General features: G+C 40.2%; 1 protein-coding gene across 16 annotated transcripts in view; it reads left to right on the top strand.

Moving 5' to 3' along the window:
- The window catches only part of KCNMA1 (potassium channel, calcium activated large conductance subfamily M alpha, member 1), a 770521-nt gene that overhangs the window by 612204 nt on the left and 137538 nt on the right, over positions 1 to 20779 (top strand). For 9 of the 16 annotated variants that reach the window (XM_011974876.1, XM_011974875.1, XM_011974872.1 and 6 more), the window contains 3 exons: positions 6852 to 6920; positions 16077 to 16163; positions 20680 to 20756. In XM_011974876.1, the coding sequence (XP_011830266.1) occupies positions 6852 to 6920; positions 16077 to 16163; positions 20680 to 20756 (233 nt within the window). Of the gene's footprint in view, positions 1 to 6851; positions 6921 to 9327; positions 9340 to 16076; positions 16164 to 20679; positions 20757 to 20779 lie in introns of all 16 variants that reach the window. The other 7 variants (XM_011974877.1, XM_011974873.1, XM_011974870.1 and 4 more) reach the window with 1 other exon arrangement.

Genomic DNA, 20779 nt, shown 5'->3' with positions numbered 1-20779 from the left:
TGGCGAACTCCGATCAGATCTTCCCCAGCTGTGCTGAAGGGCAGGAGTTCTGTCCCCAAGCCCACGGGCTAGTATGGATGCTACTGTGCTGGTTTAAGAGTGCAGGGGGATTCTCTATTCCCTCCTCTACTCCCTGCATTCAGTGTTCCCCTCCCAAATTCAGAAAATCATGCTCTCAACCTATGTTGTTTTGCACAGACAGATCTTTAAAAAGCAGCAGCTTGGGGAAATTTAAAATTTAAGACCGCCCAGAGAAAGCTGGGCCTCTTGCCCAATGAAAACTGTAGCTAGTTTAACTTGAGTTCTGTGAAATCATTAGTTTTTAGAGAAAGACATCCAAATTTGAACATGGAGCAGAAAGAAACCAGGCAGACCCAATTGTTATATGGTAGATTTCTTTAGCCTGACTGCAAAAATGAGCATTTTAAGTGCATTTATGGAGAGACTCAGATCTCGCTCTCTCTCTCTCTCTTTTTTTTTTTTTTTTTGAGACGGAGTCTCACTCTGTAGCCCAACCTGGAGTGCAGTAGTGTGATCTTGGCTCACTGCAACCTTGTCCTCTGGGGCTCAAGAGATTCTCCTGCCTCAGCCTCCCAAGTAGCCTCTAGTCCCAAGGTACTAGAGGCATGCACCACCATGCCTGGTTAATTTTTTTGGAGTTTTAGTAGATACAAGGTTTCACCATGTTGCCCTGGGTAGTCTCGAACTCCTGAGCTCAGGCGTTCCACCCACCTTGCCCTCCCAGAGTGCTGGGATTACAGGCATGAGCCACTGCACCTGGCAGATCTCATTTTTTAAAAAATATTTTCCCCTCACAGAACTGGCTCTATTCATCCACTGGTTTGGGGAGTACTGTAATTAGGGTTGAACATATATGAATAGAGATGTGAATACAGTATTGGTGGTTATTTCTACTACAGAGACCCAAGAGGTGACCTTCTATGTGCTAGTGAATAAACCGTTGACCCTAAAGTCTATTGAAATCCTCAGTAACAGGCTACTGAGGCAGTAGTGGGTCCAGAATTCTCTACAGAGGGGTCAGGGAGGGAGTCCTGTTGGAAATGGGGTGGATGCTTGGGCTTTGACTCAACATTGGGTTCTCATAGCAAACACACGGTTTTTTCTTTCATTTTATGTTTCTCATTAATAATAATAGCAAGGCTCTCTAAAAATGCAGTTTCTTCACACTTTAGGCAAAAGTTAATTGTCTATATTAAGTAATGTATTGTTAAACTCTAGAGTCTTAGGTGTGCTAGTGGAGATGGTGTGTCTGTGCGAGTGTGTGTGTGTGTGTGTGTATGAAAGAGAGAGAGAAAGAGAATAAGAAAGTAGGGGAGAGGGTGGGGATATTCTGAAACCTTCCCACTCCACTCCTATCAAAGCTTCTTAGAGAAATAGAGTCTTAACATTTCTATGAACATTTTAAATCACTTCTATTTTCTTGGTGCTGAGTCTTAGAAATCCTGATGTTTCAAAGTTTCTTTACCTAGATATTTTGATTTCTAGGACCTGTCATTTTAAATTAAAGCTCCTGAATATGAATCTTTTCCATTTCAACCCGTTGATCCAGAAGACCTGGTTTCCCAACGTGCAGTGTTTGTGTTCGTATCTACTTCAATTGCTTGTGCCAACCTGACATTCCCAGGGGCCCTCTGGATAGCTGAAGAGGGGCTGGTGCTTCAGGTGGGGCTGGGTTCAGGGGGAATGATGACAGTTGCTTCTTTCGTCCTCCCTCATCTGACTTGTGGGGTGAGTCCTCTTCAACAGCCCCAGACCTCCTCTTTGTATGTTCTTCCTGAAGGTGCAAACTCTATGACAGGTTTCCATGTTTAATTCACACCAGCAAGTAATCTTTCCAGTCAAGGGGGCTGATTTAATGGCAAGAACAATTTATTTCCCTCTGGGTAGGCAGAAACAGTTGGACTCTAATTCTTAAGAGCCTTTGTTCAGGAACATCTGGGTTGAAACTACTGTAGTTAACAGATGATGTTGGCAGTAAAAAAAAAAAAAAAAAAAAAAAAAAAAAGGCTTTGTATAATGTCGTTGTCAAATTTGGTAGACCTCTACTTAATAATTATCAAGAAAGCAATCTAACTTGTTATTACAACAGTTTTATTGCCGATTGCGGGCTTAAGACCTTTTTGTGACAAGTGGCATTTTTTCTTGAAAAAAGAAGTCATTTCTATTCCCCTGTAATTATTTTTGCAACCAGCAACAGCTTCCTGCGTTGGACATATTGGGGCATTTTATTTTAGAAACCAAGAATTAAATTATTGCTAGCTTATGGCTGATTTTATCCCATTTATCACATAGTGAAGGCTTTCTTGCTTCCTTTTTTCCCCTTACCTCACCTCACCCTGCTTCCTGATTTCACACCAATCCTGTAAATGTTGAAACACTGTAAGTTGAGTAAAGGCAGAATTAGAATAAGGATTAGATGGCTAATGCCCATTCTTCTTTACCAAAAAATGGTGCTGAGTGATGCGAGTAAATGTTTAACCAGAGAACATCAGTTCTGGGTAGACTGAAAGTATATATATTCTTGAAAATGTAAGGGGTACATAAGGGCATAAGAGGGTCTCTAGAAGGTCCCAAGGACAAATTGTTGTATTTTAGAATTAGACTTGCATCTTGGCATTGTGGACAGAAGGGAAAAATTAGATTCCCAGAGCATATCACTACTTTTATTTCCTTCTGTATCCTTCCTTTCCCATCTGTCCACTTCTAACAAATAAGACAAGCTAAGAAGCAGCTTGTTTCATGATTCTGTACTGACTTCCAAGCTTTCTCTGCATAGACTTTCCTAGTTTGCCACTTTATCTTTTCTCCATCACTCCAGCCACTCATGAGGTTTACTCCCCATTCATACATGCATTTATTTATCCAGCCTTTACTGAAGGCTTACACTTTGAACTTTGCAAAATGCCAGTGAGGGAAAGCATGCATCCTGTACAGGAAAAACTCAGTCTAGAGGGAAGAGATAAGTAAACAAGTCATTACCACACCAGCTCCCCTGTTCACTCAGCTTGCTCTGCTCTTCCCCACTGGACACCTCCAATAGAGGCTACATGTCTACAACAGGATGCAGTCCTTAAGCCCAGGATTGTGACATTGGCCAACTCTCTGTGGCAGGATCTAACAAAAAAGTGTGATTTGAACACTCACAGAGGGAGCCATAGCTCTGCTTCCAGTGTAAATCATGGTTTATTATACTTGATTTGTATTCTGCAATATCCAGAGGATACGTATTATAGTAGGGATTAAAAACTTAGCTACCTGTAAGGTTCAGGCAGTTAGCAACAAGGAATGAAGAGTGAGGCCATCTGAGACAATAGAGAGTGGTGGGGACTGTGGCACATTGGAGAACAAACATCCCATCCAGAGGGATAAGTGCTTCACACCCTTTTCACCATGTGGAATGTGGTGCCAATGTAGCCATATCTGATTTTTCAAGGAAAGCTGAAAAGCCAGTTTTTATGTGAATTCGCTTGTTGGCATCTATTTACAGTTTTTTAAAAAACACTGTACTTACCAAACAGAATGTGTCTGCCTGTTGGGCTTGTGACTGCCACTACATTTCCTCTCTTCTGATGAGAAGCATCTGTGCAGCACATTGCATCAAAGACTTGATTTCTACTTTTGGCGTTTTACATAAAAGTCAATTGACCTTGACCTAGTTGCTCTTCTCTGTTTGGACCTCAGTTTGTCATCTGCCTAGGAAGGGCAGGATCGGCCAATCTTGAAGGGCTTGAATCTGAAAATCTGTGTTGTGGCACGGCTTGCCTATGTTCTCTCTGTTCAAATCATTCTATCCCTCTCCTTTCCTTTGGCCAGTGGGCAACAGCTTGTTTTGGGTCAAAGGACTTCTTAAAAAGGGACTTCTATAAGGCATTGTAGAATCATCTGAGGTATGGATTTGAATGTTTTGACATTATGGATTTAAAACTGGAAGAGGACTCAGATCTGCAGGACCACCCTGTATAAGGTTAAGGAATGAATACAAGGCCAGATAGATTTTAGAACTTTCTTGTAGTGGGAAACTCTTTTCTTTTCATATCCAGTTGGTAAATGGTACTGTAGTAACTAGGAAGACATAATTCACCATTACTATGAACTGTTACTTCCCTTCTTACCAGTGGGATTAGGTTTACAAAAGCAATGAAGATATTTGATCCCATGAACTACCAGAGTCCCAAATTGGACTGGTCATTGCTCATAGGATATTAGCAAATTAACCTTTGCACGATCCATACTAAGTTTAAGATCAGCCTTCTCCCTGATGTTTTGGTATTTAACTACTATTTACATTAGAAAGTGGTTACTTAATTTGGTAATTTGGTTCAATAAACATTGCATAAGCTATATATATATATTTTAAAAACAATTTAAGTTCCAGAAGTAACAGTCCCATAAAGGGTGCATGTTAGCAGTGCTCTTTGGGACATAAATTAAGGAAGGCATTTTCCAGCTGTAGTTGGATATGTGTGTTGGTGTTTCAGCAAGCTGCCCAATCAGCACAAAGCCCAGGTCATTGGAATCTTCTGGCAGGAATCAGAAAACCTGCAAATCACAGAAGATCCCAGATATGCCTGTATAGAAGTGGTCCTTTGACATCTGACTGTCTGCTGAAGGCAGTGCTGGGGACCACAACCTCACATGTAGGAATGAGCAATTGATCTCACTCCCTGGAGGGCATGAAGCCTTCAGCAGTACTTTCCTTGAAAGCAATACATCCCCATATCCAGCATATCTGATTATGTCACTTTTCTATTTTAAACCAACTAAAATCCCCCAATTCCACTTATAATAAGCTGCAGACTCCTTGCTCTGGAAAGCAAAGACCTCATGATCTTGTTCCCACCTCATTTCCTGACCTAATCACTGTCACACTTGACTTTGCTCACTCAGCTGCAGTCTTAGTGGATTTATTGCTGATCCTCAAACACCCAGAGCTCTTCGCTGCCTCAGGGCCTTTATGCTTGCTGTTTCTGCTTCCTAGAAAGCTCTTTCCCCATATCTTCTCATCATGCTGTTGTGCTCCCTGCATCCTCAGAATGGTCCTCCTGAACCATCACAGATGATATACCCCTTGTGAGTTACTCTTTATATTCTTAGGTTATTTTATTTTCAACATAGAACTTGTCATCATCTAGGAACTTATTATTTATTCACTTGTATATTTGCTTATTGTCTGTCTCTCCCAATACAAAATAGGCTTCACTGGAGATCGAGATGTAGTGTATCCTGCCAGGTATCAACTAGACACCTTAGGCAAGTTACATGGACTTTCTGATCCTTGGTTTCATCACGTGTAAAATGGAGCTATCAATAGAAGTCTGAATAATTGGGGTAATAGCTTTCTCTTAGGGATATTGAGGGGATTAAATTGAACCACCAGGAAGCCCTCCCCACATTGTGACCCAGTACCTTATCCCCCTTACAATGCTGGAGCTGAATAAATAAGCATCAACTCATTGTTCAATCTATCAGTTAATCAATGTTCTGTTATTCAAAATGGTAATGCTCATTGTAGAAACTTGTCGTACATCATGTATAATTATTTTGTTTATGTGAGTTTTTATTCTATAAGTATGTAAGTGTATAGTTTCATCTAATTGTATTGTGTCATTTACATGTTCATGTCTTTTTATATATTTGTTCTATTTACATGTTCATGTCTTTTTGTGTAATATTATTTGTTGATCTTATATCTTGCAATATTCTGTGAAAAGCCATTTAGAATGCTAATACCATATTGCATTGTACTTTATTGCCTTATTATTGGACATTTAGGTTGTTTTCCATTTTTCTACTCTGTATAAATAATACTTACTCTGAACATCTTTAAGCATAAACATTTTACTGCACCTTTTGTTATTTTCTTAGATTTGAAACCCAGTAAATGGAAACCGTTTGTTTGTTTAGCTTCTCTGTATCGGTGTGTCTATTCACTATGCACTGTGGAGAATTCCAAACAAGTTCAGGACTCTTAAGGAAGTTGCTCTGGTTAAGGAGACAAAGTTCAGACACGTGAAACAATAGGGAGCGACCATAGCCAGTTTAAAATTAACTAAAGGCTCAGTGATTTGGTTACAGACAAGGTGCTGGGAGAGTTTTGAGAATAGAAAATCACAGGGTAGCAGAAACTGGAGAAGACCTACTACTTGGAAGATTAGAGTTGATGTGGCCTGGGAGGATGGGTTGGGAAGAGAGAAGAAGGGATGGGGAGCGGGGGATGCACAAGGGAAGGGATGGAAACAGGAACAAGCCAGCCTTAAAGCAGTCTGCTCTGCAGTCAAGAGCACCAGGCAGATTAGGTGAGACAGCTTGGATGGAGCCAAGAGTGACGATGCCATCGTCATGTGCTGGGCACCTACACAGAGGCCAAGTATTATTACCATCATTCCAAGCACACAGGGGTCTGTTCAGAACAACAATATGAGCCATTTTTACAAAAGACTGAAATGGAATCCAAATAACAGGTCCAGCTGGTCCAAATCTTTCCCTCCCCCTGTAGTTAACATTTTACTACCCGACCGAGTAACTAATGAATCTGGCCCAGTGTAAATCCCCAGGCACAAATTCCTGCTTGGGCTCTGTGTCTAGACAGCCAGACCTGAGTGCAATTTGCACTTTGAGCATCCAGCACCTTATCACTTGCAAGAAATCAGGTTTAACAAGGAAGATGGGGAGGTGTTGCTTCCACCCCTCCCTTTGGCACAGTGCCGGTGGAATGAGGATCCCCCTCTGATAATGACTGCATTAGGAGACTGAAAGATCGTAATAGTGTTTGTTATGTGGCTCTGGTCATTCAGAAGCACTGATTGGGAGGCTTCTCCATCTCATTGCAGGCTGTGTTTTGTGAAGCTCAAGCTCCTAATGATAGCCATTGAGTACAAGTCTGCCAACCGAGAGAGCCGGTAAGTTTGCGGTGACCCAGCGGCCGGCTGACACTTTTGGTGGTGAGAGTGCATTCTGAGAACGGTCGGTTTACTTCTGCTTTCTTGTGAATTATTTATCTGCATGGAACCAGATGTAACACCTCTCTGACCCTAGAGCACATTTTGAGGGTCCCCCGGACACTGCAGCTTCTATGCCAGACCAGCCTGGCATCCAAAGCCCTGCTGGGCATTCAGAGAGTGTTTCTCCAGGGAAGAGGGATGAGTCCTACAAAATATCTCCAGCTGATCATGCCGACCTGGACTTTTCACCTTCGAAGTGTTAAACCAGACCTTAAAACCCTTTTTTACTGCTGTGAGCAAAAAAGCAGGTGGACTCTGGCCTCCTTTACAGCAGCCTTGGGGTAGAGCTGTGAGGGGAGACACCAGCTTTCTTGATAGCCAAATTACAAGCAGCCTATTGTGTACCATATGTGCTTCTCCCGGTGCAACCAAAATCCAGGTGGCAGAATATCAGCTTCATGTAAATGAGCCAGGAGAGTGGGGCTCAGAGGCAGGAGCTCTCTTTATTTATTTATTTTACACTTAACTGTGTGCAAATCAGACTGATGAGGGACTGTGTCTGGTTGAAATAGATAACATCCCAGTCAATATATGAGTTCACGCTGGAGGTGGGAAGCATCATGATAACAAGAAATTTTGCTGATGGAGTACTGTATGCCTTACAGATAAAATAGAGATGATTTTTTTGCTCCCCAATTCTTGTCAATAGTTTTGGAAGAGAGCTCATTGATAAATGCTCAAGCCTTTGTTCTGTGAAATGACACCCATAGTCTATTCCTTATAATTCATTTTTTTGATCCTGCAGATGCCCAAATGTAGAGTGCAGATCCCTCCAACAAATACCTTAATACCTGAGCAGAGTACAGGGGAAGACTGATCCCTCCAACAAATACCTTAATACCTGAGCAGAGTACAGGGGAAGACTAGAAGTTTCCTTTTATCATCATTTAAGGAGTTTTCCTTATCTGGGTGAATAACCCAATATAGCCAGACTTTCAAATGTACAGTCTGTGTCTATGACAAGGCAAAACAGAAGAAAAGAAAACACTGGATTGTAAACAGATCAATCCAATGTTTTCTGTTATGTTAACTACCAGATCAGATTGCTCACAAAGTCAATCTGATTAAATGTTAAGCTATTTTGAAACCCCAAATCAACCAAAAGGAAGAAAGAATGGTAGATTTGGTGGCCATATGTAGAACATGGCTGTAGCAGTTAACAAGTATATAGGTAGATAAATATTTTCTTTTTCATGTTGGCAAAGTGAAGAATATTGTTTGCAAAAACTGAGAGTCCTGGTTATTTGTTGTTCAGCAGATGAGGTGGAATTTTCTGGGATTACTGTTTACCCATGTTTTTGCCAATATTCACTTGTACCTGTGTAGGGGAACTGTGTGTATCCTGGATTTTTGCAAATGATATTCTCCGTGTTGCCAAGTCAGCAAATCTTGGTGTAACTCGATGTTCTCTATTTACTTTTGTGCATCTTTCAAAAAAAAAGGTCATGATGTGGGTGATGTTGATGCTGAATAGTGTTTTTACCATTCTGGAATAATCTGACTGCAGAGATTGCACCCTGAACCTTGAGCAGTTGTCTCTCATTCATTCCCTTTGGTCCCAAGGAGAGAAAAAGAGCGAAAGGCTGTTAATGGTTCATCGTGAACTCAATGTCACTCTTCTAAGAAAACTAACTCAGAGCACTCCCTGAAGACGAAACTTTTCTTGGATAGGCCCTTCAATTGAGTCACAATTCTGAGATGTTTTCAACAAAGCCATATTTATAGATATAATTTTTAGTATATATATATATATTTTTTTTAATTTTTTTTTTTCAGAAAAGGGCAAAAAGGACTTGTTTGGCTTTGTTTGGGCTTTCTTTGTACAGTTGCCAGCTTTAATTCTCAAATGTGGCTTGGTCTCATTGTGGAAGCACATTGGTTCTTGTGGAAAAAGGTGTGTTTGAGGGAATGTGGATCATGCCTCTGAGAAAACACAGGACTTATCAAACACAATATCCATGTTAAAGATAAACATTTTTTTTAATCTTCCCTGAGATAATAATTTTAATGTTCTTCTTTATTTAAAATGTCCCACTTCTTTTCCTCTCACATTTTCTAACCGACTGGGTGTGAAAATTCAAAGGACCTGCTTCTCCTTCCCACCTTCTTTAACCTGTGTTTAACTACCTTCTTTGTTGTTGGTTTCACCCCATGATACTGTTTTCATGCTTTGCCGAAAAACCTTGTTTTCACATGCATCCTTCAAGTGATTTGAAACAAAGGTTTTATTCCTTCTTTCCTTTTGGTGTCAGTCAATTTATTATCAAATTGTTTGATTTTAAATTCTTTTCTTGTCGTTTTGCAGAAGCCGAAAGCGGTATGCACTCTTCGTTAACTTTTCTTCCAACCTCCACCCTCTATCTTCACTCCTAACCACAGGACTAACCATTTGCCAAGAATTCAAGAAGAGAGAGATTATATATATGTATATATAATCTCATTCCCTTGTCTAGTGTATATATATTATATATATGTGTGTGTGTATATATATACATATATATACACCCCTCTCCAACTAGAGTACATACATTGGAAGTAGCCTATTTCTGTTCCTGTTTGATTTGTTGGTTCTTTTGGATGACGCACTAACTTCTTTGCAGGAAACCTAAAAAAGGAAAGGCACACTCCTGTTTTCAGTCATGGCACCAATAATGGGAACAAATACTATGAAAGTTGAACAGGAGGATGCTTCTCTCCAGCCCTTTGTGTCTGTTTCTGTATTGTCCTGATGTGTCTTGGTGTCCATTGGACTCTGGCGCCATTTTGTCTACATACCACATCCACATTCCCAGTGACCTCCTCCTCCCTGTGTTGAGTTTCTTGTCTGTAGAGCAGAGTTCATGTCCTTTTATCCACAAAGCAGAGACCAAGCCCTTACACTTTGATTTTTCCTTACATTTAGTTTGGTGATAACATTTTGAATATTTTATTTCTCAGGCAGTGCTCAGTATAGACTTAGAACACTGCTATTAAATTGCCAGATTATCACACTTGATTTACAGAGTTAGTACTGTTTATTAAGACAAACTCGTGGCTCTTTTTTTCCTAGTGTGTTTGGGCATATTTCTTAATACGAAGCTTCTCAATTTCACCATGTGATTTCACCCTGTTTTGCTGCTGTTTTACATTGCATGAAGCATGACTAAATCATCATCAAGGGCATTTTAAAAAAAACTTTTGGGTTAATAGTTCCAGGACAGCTTTTCAATAATGTGTTCTCTAAGACAATATTGTTGAAAACATACTATTGAGATGCCTACTTGTTCATCTTTTCAAGTTACTTTTGTCCGTGATTGTAATCACTATCATGTGTTTGTGTTTGTAATTGTGTGTGTGTGTGTGTGTGTATTTGTCTGTATCTCTTTCCAAAATCTGATTCTTCTGTGATTTTTGGAGTACATGTGTATAGAGGTGGCTTCCTGTCAGTTTGGCATTATTGATATGATCCAACTGCGAGAAGTTACTGCAACACTTTGCATCTTAAAGGTCCACAGTGGTTGCACCTCTGCTGTTGGCTTTTGGCCTTTGAGTCCTTTTATCTTGTGGTGAAGGCATGTTGTGATGTAGGCATGACTTGTCCTAAGTATACCAGAAAATGATTTGGCTTGCTCCCAGAACCAAATATCCAGCATTATCCTTTCTAGATCACCTCTTTCTTCCCCATCCCATATGGCTAATATTTTTTGTATATGCAAAATATATTTGAAAATGCCATTTCTAAAGTTATCGAGATAGATGCAGGCTGAGTAAGTCCTCACCAGTATCTCTGGTGGATCACAGTGGCAGTCATTTGAGTCTCACCAACTGGGAGCAATCTTTATCATGCTGTATGTGTGTGAGTGAACTGGGCTTAAGTATATTGACACATGAAATACACAACTGTGTCTCCAATGGTATCCGAAAGTAAAAGTGCGTGTGTCTAGTTGTGTGGGACTCCAGCAGCACATATTTTAAAGCCCAGAAAAAATGAAAAGTTCCAGAAAGGTGATAAGATTTGAGATGTGGGGTTTCTCCAAACTGTGCCTGCACATGGCCTATAAACTACAAATGCAGTCATACTCCCTGAGAGGAGACACAATTGGTTCAAACAAAGTTCCAACTGAGAGTCATTGTATATGAACGTGTGTGATCAAAGAAGCCTCTTCTCAATGGCGTGATTCATCTGGGCATAGCATGAACGGAAACCCTAGATGGTTCTTATTTGCTTGCTTTAGTTAATGAAGTCCCATTAGCTTGCTAGACACAAATATAATTACTACGTTATCAAGTACAAACTATGTTCTCATATGAGTCATGCTATTTTTTTTTTTAAATTGCCTGAGGAATGGTACATTACACCTACCAAAAATGAAAGGGAGAGGAGAGAAATATATATCTATCATATTTACCTGTAATGGATAGACGTTTCCTTAAACAATATCTGTTTCAGTTGAATTACCAATCATTGGCTGTCTCCAGAAACAGGAAACAAGTAAAGTTTACAATGATTGAAGACAAAACTAGATGTCTCCCAGTTGTGCACAAGTGGTGGAGAAAGGAATACGTTTCTTTCCTCCATCAAGCTGCAGTCTTCCAACTTGACCCAGTATTTAGCAAGAAATACCCGATGAAGTGTGATACAACTTGAGACATGGTGCTGCTCTCATGGAGGGACCTGATCGAGACATTTCCCTATGGGACTGAGCCCCGTTAGCCAATTCCATGTAGATGTGTTTTATGTGTAGGAACCCATATTTCTCTTTGAAGGTTTGCTTTCAATGTTGAAATCAATTGCTCCAACTTCCCAAGGGGCACACTGTTTACATATTGGGATATTTACATATTCATACTTAATGCCTCTGAGAGATTGCTAGTTCATTGGCCAATCCCCTAGCCCTAGCAGAGGTGTGGTCACTCCTTTAATCAGCCTGACTGATGAGAATTGTAGCTTGTTCTTTGAAAGAAAACTGTGACCTCCTTTCCACTTATTTGTGAAGAAGGAAAACTTCTGGGACTGAGGTTCTAAAAACTTATTTTTTTAATTCATTCAACCAATAGTTGAAATGTGCCTGTTGCATACAATGCTCTAAGCCTGCTACTCCAAAAAACTCAAAGGTAAACAGAATGTGATCATGTTTTGTACCCTTCTACTCAACTGTGGGTTCCTTACAGAAAATACGTATTTGCTCCATGTAGGAGGTGAGTAAACACACAATAAGTCGACACTGAAAACTAGTCTGAGAGCAAAAGAAACAGAGACAGCAAGTATCCTTGAAGAAGGGACCACACTAGCCCTGTGCTTCCAGCTGTCACTGGATGTTTTCTGTTGAAACCAGTAAGGTCAAAGAAGAAAGGATAATTTATATATTCCTTGAAATGAGGGAAAGTCCACCTCTGCCAAGATGTCCTTGTTGGAATTCTGTTAATGGATATATGGGCTTTTTCTCTTAGAGATTTTCATGATTCTTCACATGACACGTGTTGAAGTTTATCTCTGATAAACTAGTGAATTACATAAAGTTGGAGCCAGAGAACTGATTTAGAGTAGTGCACAGGGAGAGAGACTGTTGGCAGTCATTAAAACAAAACAAACTTAGCATTGGATACTCTCCTAAAGAGATCAGAGATCCTTGGAAAAATTTATGTATTCCTATTAGAAGGTCAATAACAAATTCTAAAGATAGTAGGCAAAAGGGGGAGAAAGTCACTACTATGCAAAATCCTTGTCTTTTTATATTTTGAAGAAGAGGGGGATTAGCATTTTATTTAAACTTTCTAGATTTGGAATGTGTATAGAAGACTTAATGTCTAAAATAAGTATATATATATATAAAACCAGTAATGTAGTTCCTGGTGCTTCAGCACCAAGAGCATCTTTGTGTATCTAGATTTCTTTCTTTCATTGTTTCAAGGGCTGGGTCCATTCTTTAGATTCCCACCCAGAAGGCTGCCTTAGCCTTAGCTGAGTATCTGCAAACGGTTCTGCCTCACATCTCACATGGGGATGGTTTAACCCCCCTCACCCCTGTTCACAGGGAATAAGAGGGCATCCTGGAATCCACATGACCTGTGGGGCAATTAGAGATGCTTTTGGTTCCTTACACAATCAGCCATAGATTTAAGGAACAGAGGATACTTCACTATGCAGACAAAAGTCAGTCTAAATTAGCTGACCACCAGATATTGTGCAGGGATAAAATGTTTTGGATTTCCTTGCAGTCAGTGGAAAAGTCTTCCAATGACAGTAGGGCACCTCCTGGGTCATTTATTAGCAGCAAGGACAAAGTGGAGAGTAATGGTGCTGTGAGCATTTATTTACCTCTCAGTTTTATAATCACCTAACTCACTGAGAGTAGCAACTATGAATTTAAGACCTTCTATGTGTCAGTCATGTTGCACATAGTACATTCTTTAACTCTCTTAGAGACATTGTAAGCTAGCGATTATTCACCCATTTTATAGATGAGAAGTGTGAGGCTTACCTGCGTTTATAAAGCCAGGACCCAAAGAGGTGAGACCTGATTCATGTGCCTGAACCCTTAACCAACATCAGCAGCAAACCTGAAACACAAATGTTCTTTACATCAGAGCCCCAAATCTTTCTTCTCCACTGCACTAACTGGACTAAAGCAAACTCAAAGGCTATAATAAATTATCTCAACCTGCACTCTCTACAATGCCAATTCTAAGTGTTCACTGTAGGTTAATTATTGTTAATTGTTGATAAAGAATAATGAAACACATAATATGAAAAAAGGAAACAGCGTTCTATGTGATGCTTATTTGGTTCATATATGTCACCAAGACTTTGATGTGGGTCAGATTTTTCCTTTTGAATTCTGTTGTTCAAATCATGATAGGATTTTTTTTCCATTCAGAATTTTTTCTTGCATTTTTTATATGAATAATGTCAAAATGTAGGCTTTTATAACTTTAAGGAACTAGCTCCTTTAGGCTCCAGAAGTGCATGGAATATTTTGTGTAAGTCCTTATACATTATTCTGTAGTGTACAGTTCTTTACCCTATAATTTAATCTCATTAATGGGCAAGGCATTTTGATAAGAAGCCTGTATTATATTCCATGGGGTCAGCTAGAGAAAATCTCTGATAACTTTGTTGAAAAAGAAATACACTTTGGCTTTTCTTTACAAGAATTAAGAAAAGGAACAATAACTCACATGCATTGAGCCTTCTATACATCATCTCACTTAATTCTCTAAAGACTGTTATTACCATTATCCACCTCTTGTAGGTAAAAAAGTTGAGTTCTAGGGAGATTTAGTAACTGGCCCAAAGTCAAACAGCTATTAAGGGGTAGCGTTGGAATTTGGACCCAAATTCTGATTGCAGAGCCAAGGCATGTAAAAACTGCCTTGCAGGAAAGGAGGTAAAAAAAAAAAATGTGCGAAATTTAGAATCCTGCCCTTCTAAAACATCATACTGAATTGGCTTTGAAAGATAAATTCATCTAAACTGTATGAGCTCTGACACTTCGCCCTCGTGATTGCATGAAGTCAGAGGGCTCATTATACCCATGTGAAGAGTTGGCGGAGGGGTCATTAGGAGGTGCTTATGGAGAGCTGCTGCTCAGTGCAGGCTGTGCTATTAGTGTGAACTGCTGCTCTCTGATTTGGGAGGAATCTCATTGCTGCCTGTGGTTGTAGGGCTGAACAGTTAAATCTTCATAGCCTTTTGATATTATTGAGTGTTAATAATAGCCATGACACAAGTACAGTTTCCTCCTGTCAGGTCTTGTTATAAGTAATGGTAGATGTTCTTGTGACCACAGACAATTATTTTGCAATAATGGTCTGCTCAGAGGTCTCCCAACCAGGTGAATAAAGGTTCACCTGTGTCCTTCCTGTATGACTACAGACATATCACTTCACCGACTACAACACTTTTCTGAAATGGTTTACCAGTAGAAAAAAAGATTATGTGTTAATTACCATCCTCTATATTTTGATTGTTTGGGGCACCTGAGAACTTCCTTTAGACTGATTCCAAATATCTATTACCTTATTAAGCAACATCTTTTCAGAACAAGGAGTACCTCTGCTGTTTCTGTTGCTTCATTCAGAGTCCCTAAATTCAGTATCCATTAAGCCTGAAGTCTCTTCTCAGTCTGTGCATCAGACAATCTTGTATTCTGCTTTTGATCTGCAGAAAATTAAACTTGTTTGTTTCATCCATTTATTAGATTAGGATACATTTATCTCTTCTGTCAGTCCAAACACATCTTGGCCAGCTAATCTATTTACGCCACTTTGAAATAGGACAATGTATATTTAGGTTCCCACTTCTCTGCAGGGCAAGTTTTTTTAAGGGGTGGTTTGCATTTGTTTTCTCAATTTGCCTCAATGAGGACATGCTAGACACACATCTTATTCAAACACCCTGTAAGTTTTTATAAACAGCAGACTGGAATCGTTAAGTATATCCAACTGCTAACTTAAAAAAAAAAAACTGTTTGGGTAAATCCAATTCTTCCTATAAAGGCTGTACATGGAATCAATTTCCATGTCCTTATCAATGTCATGAAGACGTTCAGTTTCCTTCTGCATTGGTTACAGGTGTCTTGTACCATTCCCCGTGGTAATATGTGGTGTGTGTACATGTATGTTTATGTATACATATAGGGGTCCCATTAATGCTCTGTCATTTAATGGAAAATTGTTGTAGCAATAGTTTCATCAGGCCAATAATGCTTCTGTGTTGACCACCAATAGCAGTTTCAAAAGGAATGTATTCTGATGGACTTTGCTTCAAATCATATGCCCATGATGGCAGCTAGACTGCCCCATTATAGAAACCCAGGCCCTAAAACTTTGATTTGCTTTGATTTCCTCAACTGGGAGCATGCCAACCTGGGAAGTAAGCAGTAGTGCTTAATGTGGCATTATCCAACTAAATGTATGGGGCAGTGGGCATTGGGCTCTGGACAAAATCTTTGGGGAAAGCTCTAGACTAGTGGGCCCCCTATAAACACAACAGTATGGTGTAGCCTTCGAGGTTTTATTCAGAACATGACCTCACAAATGTATCTTCTCTGTTTGTTTTTGTTCACTGAGCAGTATATTAATTAATCCTGGAAACCATCTTAAGATCCAAGAAGGTACTTTAGGATTTTTCATCGCAAGTGATGCCAAAGAAGTTAAAAGGTAAGAGTTTATTTTCAGCTGGCTTTCTTTCTGGCCCAGCCATAGACACCTTGACGCACGGAAGTAGGCAGGCTTCCATAACCCCAAAACTCCTTAACATGTCTATGGCCATCAATTGGTGTAAGAAAAACTTCCACAGACTCCTGTTCATGTAGTCAATTCCACATGTCTAAATGAGAATAATAAAATTTTAGAACTAAGAAGCCTAGTTACCTGCTCATTCATTTTATGAGGGAGAAAATGGGGGCTCAGAGAGCTGAATGACTGCTCAAGGTCATCCTGATTCCTGATGACCCAGAACAACATAACAAGACAACTGGCTGTTTGCCTAGTGCTCTTTACTTAATATTATCTGGGAAATTTACTTGAGAATTATCAGTTTTCTACTGTCCCTGCCAAATAGAATTTCAAAAGGTTGGGATTAATTTCAGATGGAATATGAAACTGGCTCTATTTCTGTTTGTGGCCTACTAGGTAAGTGGCTGAAGTTATCAGTTTCAGTTGTTAAGCCACTCGAAGTACAGCACAGGATTTCACTGGCCTGCATGTTTCATGACATTTTTATTCGTATCCTTAAACCTGTTTAAGCAGCCTAGGAATTCACCAGGTCCTTTCCAGCACAACATGGAATATTGTTGTATTTGATTCTAGCCTATGAACTTAGATAAATTTACTGGCAGAAAATGCGATGCAAATGTTCAGACAGGTCATTCAGCTCAAGAGTAATATTCCATAAAATATTTTAAGTACATTATTAATTGTGAAGGTCTATCGTTATTTATATAAGCCTATGGTCTTCATTGAATGAGTTCCTCGTCAAAGCCAGGCCTGTACTAGGTGTGCTACATTCTTTATTGCTGCTCTTCAAAATAACCCTGGAAGGTAAGTCTTCTTAAACACTCAGAGCTTTGGTTTCCTCATCTGTAAAACTGAGATAAGTGATTTGTCCGAGGCCATGAGGCACATAAGTAAGTGGCAGAGCCCAGAATGGAACTGGTCTTTCCTTTTCTAAAACCCACTCTCTTTCTACCAAATTTAATAATACTACCACATTCTTACAAAGGAGGGTTTATTACACCCCAGCACTATTTTAGGTACTAGGTTCTCTGTATCTAAAACTTGTTAAAATCTCACAGCAACCCCATGAGATAGGTAGCATTACTCTTTCCCACTTTACATATGAGGAAACTGAGGCACAACTTGGCTAACTAACTTGCCCAAAGCCATACTGCTAGTGAGGAATAAAGCCAGGAAGTTCGGTTCCAGAGCTTGCACTCTTAATTATTTGCCTGGGTTGAGCCTGACACCCTGAGCACAGAACAATGACATGTGAGCGTGGATACTTAGGGTCCTCTTCCTCCCCACCCACTCTAGCAAACTAAGCCATACTGGCTACAGAAGCTTTCAGGAAAAAGAAAATATGGGCTGGTGGAAGAAAAAAGAATTCTTAAACTGAGCTCTCTAATAACTTAAATTTATTTCTGCAAATTGGGGAAAGATTGCCATGATTCAATTGTAGGGGAAAAATACCTCCCTACTCAGTTCACGGAATCTCCCTGTTGTTCAAGAGTATCCTGAGAACTGGGTACACCTGAGAAGGGAAATTAGGATGAATGGGACTGAACCTTCCCTCTCCCTGTGCTCCAATCAGGTCTCCTGGAGAAGAAGCTTGTGCCCTTGTCCAGACTGTGAGACACAAAGGCTTGAAACAGCATCTCAGCACCAAGTACAGGAGGCTGGGGAGCACAGGAGCACCATATATCACGTATACCTCCCAGATAGCAAATATAACATGAAACTCCCATTTGTGTAATTCTATTTCCTATTGCATCTCTCACTAATGAATGTCACAAATACCAGGCCGTCCAAAAAACAAATTACCTCCTATATTAGGGAGTGCAATATGTCTCATTTCAGTGCTTTATGGTATTCACAAATACATGCTGACACAATCAGCTACAACACCAGCCTGTAATTTTCCATGGTGTGTGATGTGTCAAAGCAAATGCTGTCAGTTAGGGGATTTCACATAGATGAAGACTGCAGAAAACCACAGAAAGGACATTGGAGATTTGAATGAAACTAAACAAGTTTTGTAAAAATGGAAAAGTAGATTATGATGATCTAGTATCGAGTTTGCACCCTCTGCTGCAAAAAAGCAGCAAAAGAAGTTAATGAATTCTGGCTCATAGAAAGCTTCAGATGCAGTGCTTTAGAAAATGAGGAGTGAAACCATCCCACTGCAGTCTTAAGAAGGTCACTTGAGGATGGACATTTGGGTACTTGCTCTTTCCTCCTTGCCACCAAATATTTTCCTTTTAAAATAACATTGGAACATAGACTTTAATATAGGAGTCACAAAACGGTGGCTCAGTGACTCAATTTGGCTTGCACATATGATTCTTTTGAGTCACAATTTTTAAAAATAAGTGAGTTGCCAAGGTGAAAAAAGTTACAAGCTTTTATATAAAAATCCTTATTACTCGTTTCTCCTGAAAAATTGGCAGACCTAACAATACTGGGAAGCAGTCTCAAACTCACTCATTCATTCACCCTTCAAGTATGGGTAAGTCATTTACATTTAGAAGGCTCTATACAAGGCACCAGGGAAACAGTGGTGAACAATGGGAGAAGTCCCAACTCTCACAGGGCTCATATTCTAGGCAGGAAAGAATGACAGTTTTTTTTTTTTTTTTTTTAATTAATGGTAAAAGAATTAATGCAACTGAGTCACTGATTTGGGTTGGGGTATAAGTGAAAGCTTCTCAGAGGGGATGGTATTTGAGCAGAGATTGAGATGAAGCTAAATAATCCATCAGGCAGGGATCAGATAGGAAGAGGAGATGGGCTGCGAAGAAGTTCATTGTGGGTAGGAACCCCAAGAAGGAAAGTGTGGCTAGGGAATAGATTTGGAGAGAGTGGTATGAGATGAGGTTAGAGAGAGGCAGAGGCTGGCTCCTAAAGCACTTTATAAAAAGATTGGATCTGTTATAAAATGGAAATCATTGACAGCTTTAAGCTGATCTGATGTATATTTTGAAAAGGTCATTCTTCCTGCATTGTAGAGAATGAGAGGAATGGGGCAGGAGAAGAGGTGAGAGACTCAGCTCCTATTACACAGTTTAGGTGAGAGATGATGGCAGCTTGGACTGACCACTGAGTGGAGGTGGAGAGAAGTGGGTCCCATTCAGACTATATTTTGGAGAGTGTGCAGAACCCCCCAGTGAATTGGGTAGAAGTGAGGGAAAAAAGAGGAATGAAGGATGAAGGCTAGAGTCAGGGCTTAAATTGTGTTGATCTTAACCAAGATGAGGGATACTAGAGAAGGAGCAAGTTTTGGGTAGTAGGAAGTTAAGCATTCTATCTGGGCTATGTTAGGTAGGAGATGTGTACTAAACATATACACAGTGATATCGTAAAGGCAGTTGGATCTTAGAGTCTGAAGTTCTGGGGATAAGTGTGAATTGGAGATGAATATGTAAATGTGGGTGCTGTTTCTTGTCCTGGCAAGAAACAGATGACACACTTAAATGGGAAAAAGGAGGAGAGTTTTATGAAGAGAGTGTGTAAAGTTATGGGCAGATAGTTAAGGAAAACCAATAAGGGATGGCCAAACACTCCAGAGCTAGCAAGAAAGGGGAGCCACCTTCACCCTAGATCTGTAGGGTCAAGGGGAAGGAGGGCTATCAGGAGCTGGAGAGAGAGGCTGTCATGTGCCATTTCATGGACCTGGCCAGGAGGGCACCCAGGGGGTCAAGGTGGTGACCTCATCCCCCCTCACCCTACAGTCTCCTGTTGACTCCTCCCACTGGACATGCAGACCAGGAAACTGGAGGACAAGGCCACAGTGAGAAGAAAACCATCATTTAGTGCATGTTCTCAGGGCTGGATAGCATGGGAATTGGTCCAGTCAGCATTGGAGTAAAATAAGCTATGAAACTCCAGAGGGGGTTTGACAGAGGAACCCACTGACTCGTGGCTTTCGTTTTTCCTTCTCTGCAGACCTCCTCAACTCTGTCTCACTTTGGCTGACCAGAAAAGGTGCTTTCAGAGTGACAAGGTTGATATTTTCATTTGACCGAGAAACGACATACTTCTGCCCCCTCAAGTATATATTTGACCAGACTGTGGGACTTTTGGTGTTGTATTTAACTTCCCCACCAAGGGCCCAGGGCTCATTGCCCACGTGTCCCCATGAGTAGCATCAAAGGTTGTTCTCAAAAATGAAAGACGAGTGAGCAGACGCAGTGTGTCACATCAGCAACTTTTTTCCCAGTTCCTTTGCAAATGGAAGTTTATGAAAAGGAGCACTAACTCAAATCACAGAATCCTGTGTTTGAAATAAACGGTCTTGCAACAAACATTTCCGACTGCAAATGTCTAAACCTTTCAAAAGATTAAAGGAAATTAATGCTGGCATGTTTCATTAATTTGGCACCACCGTGGAGGAAATGTGGTACTCATTTCATTTGGGTGGATTATGAAATGTGTCAGTTTTTCCATTCTCTTTTTCCAGGGCATTTTTTTACTGCAAGGCCTGTCATGATGACATCACAGATCCCAAAAGAATAAAAAAATGTGGCTGCAAACGGCGTAAGTAGTGTTTCTCTCCCCGC

The sequence above is a fragment of the Mandrillus leucophaeus genome, unplaced genomic scaffold, assembly GCF_000951045.1.
Source record: "Mandrillus leucophaeus isolate KB7577 unplaced genomic scaffold, Mleu.le_1.0 Scaffold15, whole genome shotgun sequence".
In the NCBI taxonomy this organism is placed as follows: Eukaryota; Metazoa; Chordata; class Mammalia; order Primates; family Cercopithecidae; genus Mandrillus; species Mandrillus leucophaeus.
This window is presented reverse-complemented; position numbering and strand designations above follow the sequence as displayed.